At 36.7% G+C, this 9,927-nt stretch overlaps 1 protein-coding gene across 1 annotated transcript; it reads right to left on the bottom strand.

Moving 5' to 3' along the window:
- Positions 1–4,434: 4,434 nt before the first annotated feature.
- Positions 4,435–9,349, bottom strand: il21r.2 (interleukin 21 receptor, tandem duplicate 2). The gene is made up of 6 exons (XM_046835414.1): positions 9,189–9,349; positions 8,510–8,661; positions 6,485–6,683; positions 6,294–6,372; positions 5,142–5,226; positions 4,435–5,062 (listed from the first exon to the last, which is right to left on the bottom strand). The coding sequence occupies exons 1-6, from the start codon at positions 9,307–9,309 to the stop codon at positions 4,484–4,486; spliced, it is 1,215 nt and encodes a 404-aa protein (XP_046691370.1). The 5' UTR covers positions 9,310–9,349; the 3' UTR covers positions 4,435–4,483.
- Positions 9,350–9,927: the final 578 nt, after the last annotated feature.

Here is a 9,927-nt window from a genome sequence, read left to right as displayed (position 1 = left end):
ACATTTGGACGGTTAGGAACTGGAGAGTTGTAGCTTATTAGATAAGTTGTTGGACTTCTGATCTAAAAGTTATGGTTTTAAATCCCAGCAACTATGACTGCTGGGTGCTTGAGCACAGCCCTTAATCCTCAATAGCTCAGCTGTATACCTGAGATAACTGTAAGTCACTCTGGGCAAGAGTAATAAATGCCATAAAAAATGTGTGATGAGGTCTGTGGTGCAGTCAGTGTTTCAGTTCATTCCAAAGGTTTTAAGTCAAGACAAGTGTAGCACGTGTGTTTATGAAGCTCACATTGTGTACAGGTGTTTAAGCACTTTGTGGAAGAAACATATATTGTTGTAATGGTAAGATGTCAACATATATTTTCACATATTGTGTATCTTTACAGACTTGAGAATAACAAGTAGTTGGGTTTAATGTAAGGATTCAGGTCAGTGTAAGAGTAGAAAACATTTTTGGAAAGCCGGCTTTCAATGTAGAATGCAGGTTTGGTTTTGTATGCGCTGTTTGTCAGTCATTTTATGGTTTCTCTAAAGTCACCTTTTAAATGGGTGGGGGTCTTCCCTAATAATGCGCCATGACAGTTTTTAGTATAATAATGTAAATTGGGAAAAAACTAGGGAATTTCCTAGGTAGTAAAAGGTTTTACAGACAGTTCAGACAGATATAGGATATAACTGAATGAAGCCACATGGAAGAGAGAAGAATGAGGAAATAATGATAACACAACAGAATAGAGTCTAATTAAACAAACAGAAATAGAGTAGAATAAAGTCATGTAAAATACAGTTCTGGATGAATAAAACTCAAAGCAATAACAGAAAAGCAATAGAACAAATGATTTCCCAAATGGTTTGGCAAATCTCACATTTCATTTATAAACTATACTGCACAGTTTTTGAATACAATTTTGTTTTATTCAAAATGTATCTACAAATAAAATGAATTCTATGAAGTGTGGGTCCCCTGTAGAAACAAAACCCTGAACAAATCACACAATAGATATCTTTAATATTCATCTGGTGCTGAGTGTGTATCTGTGCTTTCTGCTGGACAGTGTCCACAAGATAAATGCATGAGAATGTTGTAAAGCAACAGTTCCAAAACAACATACTACACAGATTAGTCAAGCCAAAGCAAGACTGAGAAAAATATGTCCAAACAACACTTTCACTTTTACTTTCAGCACAAGGTTCCCAAAGTGACAAAGAGACACTCATTAAAAATAAGCATTACATTTGAACCATTTTATGCTCCAAGAGTTGAACATTCATGGCGCTTATGACATCAATAAAAAAATATGTAATGGTTCCTCAAAGGTTCTTTGAACGAATAAGCTTCCCAAATAGGTTCTACTTGGAAGATTTTTTGATCAGCAAAGCAATTTGTAAGGATCTACAAGAGATGATCCATCCGTGTCCTATAGATTCTGGACTTCTATACATTTTCCTAATATCTAATGTATGTGCTCCATAATATAAATCTGCGCTGATTTCAATGAGGTCTGGCTGAAATACCGGATATCAGCAGCAGAGGGCAGCACGTTCCCTGGTATAAAGTCTACTTAAAGACAAAAACTCTGAACCGTGAACCGCACAAGAGACAACGTAAAGCTGTGATAAACTGAAAGCGTAATGATTATGTCAAGCACTGGAAATAAAGGGTAAAAAAGTAAATGTTGGTAGACTCCTAACTGTATGATTCTGCTTTATGAACATCCCATTCCACATTTAGTCACCTGTTATAATGACCTACACTCTTCTGGGAAGATGTTCCACTAGATTTTAAACCCCACTTTAACCACAAGGGTGTTAGTAAAGTCAGGTACTGATGTAGGTGATGTAACAAGGCCTTGGGTGCAGAATTTCAAAGTTCATCCCAAAGATGTTCAGTTGGGTTTGAGGTCAGGGATATTTTGATAATCCAACCCATTTCCACTCCAACCTAAATAAAGCATATCTTCATTATGGTGACTTTGTGCACAGGGGCATTGTCTGGAGACTGTTGGAAGACCATTTCAGGTGACTACCTCTTAAAGCTCATCAAGAGAATGCCAAGAGTGTGCAAAGCAGTAATCAAAGCAAAAGGTGGCTACTTTGAAGAACCTAGAATATGACATTTTTCAGTTGTTTCACACTTTTTTGTTATGTATATAATCCATATATAATTCCACGTGTTAATTCATAGTTGTGATGCCTTCAGTGTGAATCTACAATTTTCATAGTCATAAAAATAAAGAAAACTCTTTGAATGAGAAGGTGTGTCCAAACTTTTGGTCTGTACTGTATAAAGAGTGAAAATAAATAGTTAAGTAAAATACTGATACCAGAAAAATCTACTTAAGCACAGTTACAAAGTATTTGTAATTCAGTTAATACTAACCTGAGGACGAAGACCGCAAATCTTCAAACACTACACCTGTAATATAACAAATACATAAACAAACCTTCAAGAGTTTCTTTGCATTCAAACTGAAGGTAAACAAGTCACGTGACAATGTTTACAAACACCAAGATCACGTCATCGATCCGCCTTATCTGAAAATAATAGAAGGAAAACACGTTGGATCCGAACAAAACGTCGGATATTTAGTTTTTACGCCTGACCTCCGGCATGAAACTCCTGATAATGAGATCATAAATAAATAAACCACCATTGTGAAGAGCGGTGAAATGGTGAAGGGCGCATGCGCGAAAAAGACCCGCAGCGCAACATGCGCGTTCATCCGGGTTCTAAAGCAGCAGGATTTCGTCTTTATAATAATAGAGTCTAATTAAATAAACAGAAGTAGAGCAGAATAAAGTCGTGTAAAACACAGTTTTGGATTAATAGAAATCAAACAGAAATGCAATAGAACAAATTATTTTCCAAATCTTTCTCAATTTATAAACTATATTGCACAGATAGTTGGAATAAATGCTGTTTTATGCAAAATGTATCTACAAATAAAATGAATTCTACGAAGTGTGGGTCCCCTGTAGAAACAAAACCCTGAACAAATCACACAATAGATATAAACGGATCTCAAGCTGGGAGTTAAATTAGAGAAATATTTCACATATGGCTCAGGCTGCATAAGAGAACTGTGGACTGTGTTTTTATACTATTTATTTATTCATAAAAATTACATCTTGAAAAAAAAATGCTCAAATTCAAAACATTTTTTGAATATGAAGTCATACCTGTGAAACCCAAGACATTTTTTTCTACAATATTCATCTGGTGTTGAGGGTCTACAAATCTGTGCTTTCTGCTGTACAGTATAGACAATATAAATGCATGAGAGTGTTGTAAAGCAACAGTTCCAAAACAACATACTACACAGATTAGTCAAGCCAAAGCAAGACTGAGAAAAATATGTACAAACAACACTTTCACTTCTACTTTCAGCACAAGGTTCCCAAAGTGATTTCAATGAGGTCTGGCTGAAATACCGGATATCAGCAGCAGAGGGCAGCACATTCCCCGGTATAAAGACCTACTAAAAGACTCAAACGCTGAACCGTGAACCCCACAAGAGACAACGTAAAGCTGTGATAGACTGAAAGCGTTATGATTATGTCAAGCACTGGAGATAAAGGATAAAAGATTGCAGTATTTATGAAAAAAAAAAATTCAGATCAAGCTACACTGTATGGACAAAACTTGGAAGACTCCTAACCATATGATTCTGCTTTATGAACATCCCATTCCACATTTAGTCACCTTGTGCTGTTATAATGACCTACACCAGGGGTCACCAACATGGTGGTCACGGTCACCGGGTTGCCCGCAAGGACCACATGAGTAGCCCGCGGGCCTTTTCTGAAAATAGCTGTTTCCTACTTTGTTAAATCATTGTTGATAATTATTGTGAGAAATCATTAACATGACCAGTGTCTTCATATAGATGAATATCATTAATTATTAATAATAACATATAATAAAAGGTAAATTAAGCAAATTTGTTATTTCAGATCAAACTGACAACTGTGTGTATCAAACTGGTAGCCCTTCAAATTAATAGCTACCCAAGAAGCAGCTCTCAGTTTCAAAAAGGTTGGTGACCCCTGACCTAAACTCTTCTGGGAAGATGTTCCACTAGATTTTGGAGTGTGCTCATGGAGATTTGTGCTCATTCAACCACAAGGGTGTTAGTAAAGTTAGGTACTGATGTAAGTGATGTAACAAGGCCTCGGGTGCAGAATTTCAATTCATCCCAAAGATGTTCAGTTGGGTTTGAGGTCAGGGATCTTTTGATAATCCAACCCATTTCCACTCCAATGCATTATGCTCTAAATGAAGCATATCTTCATGATGGTGACTTTGTGCACAGGGGCATTGTCATGCTTGAACAAGTTTGAGGATCCGAGTTAAGGGAAAATGTGACTTCATCGAAAGAAATCCTATACAATTGTGTGCCTCTGGTTACCAGCCTCTGGTGGTTACAGTTTGGGGACGAACCACATATGGCTGGAAACGTGAGGTGTCCCAGTACTTTGGTCATTCTTCAATAGACAGCTGCAAATTGTCCAGAGTCACTGTGTCCAATTCTGGTGTACTCTCCTCTATCTGCATATTTAATAAACCAGGGGAAGTAGGACTGTTCAGTCCTAACTCCAGATTAGGAACACACTGCACTGTGCAAAATGTAGGAATAAATCCATTGGCTGTGATATTCAAAGTGCAGTAATTCTGAATAAAACACACAGGGTTCGGTGTAAAAGGTAATGCTTCCGACGGCTTGCAAATCTCAAAGCTGGGCTCCAGATCATCCAAAGACACAAAACTTTCACCAACGTCATCTGTGCTCAAAAAGTTGAGGGTTTCATTAATGTCGCCGATGTCATCAGGCAGAAAAGTAAGATCCTTACAAGGATTGGTAGCAGTGATGTGTGAGCTCGGCCTCAGACAGGCTGCCCAGACTTCTGTTAAAGGACCCACGTAAGGCGTGTGAATTTGGGAATATATGTCTGAGGTACATTCTTGAATCTTCGATTTGGCTGTAATCGCTGTTATTGTGTCAATTATTGAAATTTCCTCTCTGTACATTTGTTGCACGTGACCTTTGGCCAGCCACTGCTGTAAAAACAAAATCGGTAGTCATTCATGCGCATATACTGACACGGTACATCTGTATGTTTGAAGAGAGGCACCATACCTGGAGATTTCTCTGAGCTGTATGCTTCAGTGGTGAGATGTATGGAGCTGGTGTTTTTAGCCATTTGATCTTTTTAATCTTCATTCTGAGATTGAAAATAGCATTGTTACATGTCTCTCTTTACAAAAGCTACCATTTATGGACAACAATATTTGGACATCCGACCATAAGTTCTCTGCTAGAAAACACCGTGCTAATGAGAGAAATCTGAAGCAAATGGCTAAAGAGTTACACCTGACCGGACATCTCCAATAATTGAAATAACCACTCTGTACCACCGTGGTAACCAGAAAACCTATTCGGAATGCACAAAGCATGAAACCTTAAGGTGGATGGATTAAAACAGCAAAAAGAACACCACATCAGCAATCTGAGACTCCAGTAGGCAAAGACTCACTACTAAAAACAAATAAGAATGCCTGGACTTTTCTCTAATCTTCAGCTGTTCACTTTTGTTGATAATCGGTGACAAAACTTACAAGTACGATCCTGAGATGAAGCAACAGTCTTCACAGTGGAAGAGCCCATCATCTCCACAACCAGAAAAGATGAGGCAGGTCCACAGCTTGACCAAGTTCACGTTTGTCATCTTTTTTCAACATTCGTGGCATTGTGAATCGAAAATTCAACCCCAGGGGCCAAACCATCAATAGCGAGTTCTACTGCTAGGTTTTAAGGCGTCTGATTAAGGATGTTCGTAAAAACGACTGCATCCAGACAGAGTTAGTCTTGAAAATTATTTAATACTGCCTCTTAAACTCTAGAGAATGTTGTGTGTGAAAACTCAGTACTCAAGCACTGTCATTGTAGACAAACTGTAAAGCATCAACATCCATGAATGAAAAAGTCACTAAGATCACATTTGTTCCTAATACTGATGTTTGACATGACCTTTAACGGAAACTCTTGACGGCAGCATAAATTCATATCTGCATGATTTCATCATGTAAAGCAGTGGCAGATAGATCCAAGTGCTGGAAAGTGTAGGTTTAATAAACCTAGCGATCAAATCTGAAACTAATCTGAAGTGCGGTCAAAAAAGATACTGATCAGGTGATATACAAACTGACTGAACTACACTGAGTGTGCACAAAAAACCAAAGAGAACATATAAAAATGTGTCTGAGACTTATGCTGAATCACAGGAGTTACCTTGCAACAGGGAATAACAACAGAGAGATCAGTCCGACTGCCATACAAATTGGAATGACAATTTCCTTCACAGCTGTTACTGTTAAAAAAACAACAACAACAAAAAAAAACAATAAAAAGGAAATCATTTTTCATTAGCATTATATTGAGCACCGCTACAAGATTTATTTTATTGAAAAAATTTTTTTTACCTTCAGTTCCTTCAAGTTTTTCATACCCTTTTCTGCCATTTGGAGATCTCCATCTGATTTCACTGCTCCCCTGACTTAATTTCCCATTATATTTTTCACTTTTACTTATTTTGTTATACACCTTAGCAGTGTATTCGGTCCCTGGATCAAAATGTCTCTCCGGGATTGTGTACACGGTTTTTCTTGTATGCAGTTCTTTCTGAAGAAGCACAACAGAAAAAAAGAGATTAATTTAATCACCGAAGTGAAGAGAAATCGTTATCTTTAATATATGGTTAGGAAAATTACAAAATTGTCATAGGTGACATTACATTTTTACATTATTACGAAACTTTCTGTAGAAAAAAGGAAACTGAAAGGTCGCGGAGGGGGAGGGGGGGGCGGTGTATTTCTATTGACTTTGCCTTGGTTTAGATTTTTACCCCACAGTTGAGGTTTAACATTTGTGTGCCTTCAGCATTTGTCTGCTTTTTCATGGTAAAACCTCGACATTTTCTCTTTATATAAGGTTAGGAAAATCATCAGATTTCTTGAAATCAAATGTCCTTTTTACTGAACATAACTCAACCACAAGCACAATCATAACATTATAAAGGCTGGTTTCACCCATAGATACTCAACACTTTATCATTATAAGTAAAAGAAGAGCAATAGTATGATTATATAAGTAAATACAGTAGGTGAAATATGTTTATGGTCATACTATAGTCCAGGGGTCACCAACATGGTGCCCAGGGGGAACCGCCCGCCCGCAAGGACCACATGAGTCGCCCGCGGGCCTTTTCTAAAAATAGCTCACATAGCGCCACTTACCAGTGAGCCGCATCTAATCTTTTTTGTTGCTATACTTTTTAAAATCACACTTGCATTGGTATAAATTTATATATAGTTATATAGGTTTATATGAGTTATATAAATAAAGTTTTGCATATTGATATTTATCTGTTTCCTCCCTTGTTAAATCATTGTTGATAATTATTGTGAGAAATCATTAACATGATCAGTGTCTTCACATAGATGAACATCATTAATTATTAATAATAACATATAATTAAAGGTAAATTGAGCAAATGAGTTATTTTAGAAGTGTGTATGAAACTGGTAGCCCTTCACATTAATCAGTACCCAAGAAGTAGCTCTTAGTTTCAAAAAGGTTGGTGACCCCTGCTATAGTCTATCTCAGAGGTGTCCTATTCTTTTCACAATGGGGGTTGGGGTGGGTGCAGGTTTTCAAGCCACACCAGATTCCACCTGTTTAGATTTTTATTCTCAATTAACTATCAGATGTGGCCTTTGTTTGGTTGGAATGAAAACCTGCACCCACACTGGCCCTTTGTGGAAAAGATTGGACAAACCTGGTCTAACCGAAGACACACAATTATCTGAAAGGCCTGGGTTCAAACATTCGATTGCATTTTTACTTTATTTTATTTTGCTTTATTAGATTATTTCTGGTCACTTCAATCACTATTCTGAATTATTGCTCTGCCTTATAAACTCTTATAGCCATAGTATCACACAGTTAAAATGACATACAGAGTGAAACAGCTAGTATAAGCATTTCCTAATGACTTTACTGAGCTAAATGGATGATTATTGTGTGTTGTTATATCTTTATAGTGAATATGATGATTTTCATACATAAGCCAAGGCACAAGTTAATGGATTAGAGAAGAAAAACATTAAAATGTTAAATATAACAAACAGCACAAGGAATTAACACCAACAGCTTCATTATTAGTAGGTGAGACATGACAAAGACACACGTAATTTACATACACACACACACACACACACACACACACACACACACACACACACACACAAACACACACAATCTTTCTCACTCTATTAAACTATATCTGTAGATGACTTAGAGAGGACAGAATTGTAGATTCAGCTGCAGTGACATCTTATGGATTCCTCTATAACATGTTTATCTGCAGATAAACTGCAGAATATAGGTACATTTTCTTTCTATTTTGTGTATTCTTTTGTCCTTTTTTTAAAGCTACTGAAACGTACCATAGTCGATTCTCCCACTGGGTGGTATCTCAGAATGTATTCAAAAGGCAAGCTCGTAACATATTCATGCATCTCATATCCACTTCTCCATGCAAAGGTATAGTTCCCATTTTCATGCTGCAGTGTAACATTATGTGGTGTGATTGGTGTGACTGTGAAAGAAAATTGTTATTTACACTTTTAATCTGCTGTAGAAACAAATGTATTGACAATCACAATATGCCAGTTGCCTTATAAATACTCTGTCTGCATTTAACTCAAATATCAAAGATTCAACTCATAACTGCATTCAAAGATTGTAACTTGAAAAAACTTCCAACTAGGAACAAAACCTGCAAACTCAGAATTCATATTCAAGTAATATCAGATCAACATGGCTGCTCAAAGCATAACCAGTAAATAAAATAGCTCTTCTTGCCTTTTAATGAGTTATACTATAAAAACTAGTCTTTAAAGCAAATTAAAAAAAATATTATATAAAATCTATAACACTAAGTGTAGAGTTCAGGGTTTTGAAAAGAAAAATACATCTCTCATTACAGTTAATTGCTAGTTTGGTTCCAACAAAACATAAACATGTAGGCAACTGTGGTTTGTTAACGCAGTCAAATGCAGTTCCAATGACTGTATTACAAATCATATATGATATGTAACTGAAAATATTTCAGTGGACACTCACTGTGATGTGCTGGTTTGTAATTGGATGTCAAAGGTACACATTTTTCAAGATCACACAGGCTAATTTTGAATTCCATGAAATCAGCAAACGTTGGGAAAATACCCAGCTGGGCTTCATACATGCAGCTGTAGCCATCCTTCCCCAATGAAAGAGAACATGAACCTTTTCTGTTCAGAAAAGAAAAAGGAGGGATGGGAAGTTATATCTTAGATCGCCGTTACCTTTGTGCCTGAAGAAATATAATCACGTGTTGTAAATAAATGCTTGTAATACTGGGAATAGCTGTTTTTTTGCTCATCAAACTCCAGATAATATGTGATCATTTCCGTCCTGTTGGGAATGGCTCTGGAATCTAAAACACAGCTGATGTTCAACCAGTAATCTGTCTCACAGATGAGCAAATCTGAGCTCAACTGTTGAGCTGGAGAAAAAAAAGAGAAGAAAAGATTCGATATGTGATACGATGATGACATTTTGTATGATCTAATGGATTGTATTACGTTTCAGTTCACAGTAGAATGTTCCACAATAAAAAAAATGGTAATGGTACTTTTTTGCACTTTTTGTTTTAGCAAAATCTTTTCATGTAGAGATTCTAAATAAAGCTATTGAAAACCCACAACCACTTCCTTAACACTCATCAAATAAGTATTCTGGAGGGGAATGAAATAAAAAACTTGAATGACAAACCTTGCTCTTTGGCTTTACACAGTTGTATAAAGCTCAGTAATGCACAGAG

This window comes from Silurus meridionalis, chromosome 22 (genome assembly GCF_014805685.1).
Source record: "Silurus meridionalis isolate SWU-2019-XX chromosome 22, ASM1480568v1, whole genome shotgun sequence".
NCBI lineage: Eukaryota > Metazoa > Chordata > Actinopteri > Siluriformes > Siluridae > Silurus > Silurus meridionalis.
Note: the sequence above shows the minus strand (reverse complement) of the source record. Positions and strands in the feature narration are given on the sequence as shown.

Excerpts from the sequence above, each read along its gene's own strand:
- il21r.2 (XM_046835414.1), bottom strand. The coding sequence starts at position 9,309 with ATGTATGAAGCCCAGCTGGGTATTTTCCCAACGTTTGCTGATTTCATG. Across the intron at positions 8,662-9,188 it reads TTACAAACCAGCACATCACA|TCACACCAATCACACCACAT; the intron begins GTGAGTGTCCAC and ends TTTCTTTCACAG. Across the intron at positions 6,684-8,509 it reads CAGTGGGAGAATCGACTATG|AAAGAACTGCATACAAGAAA; the intron begins GTACGTTTCAGT and ends GTGCTTCTTCAG.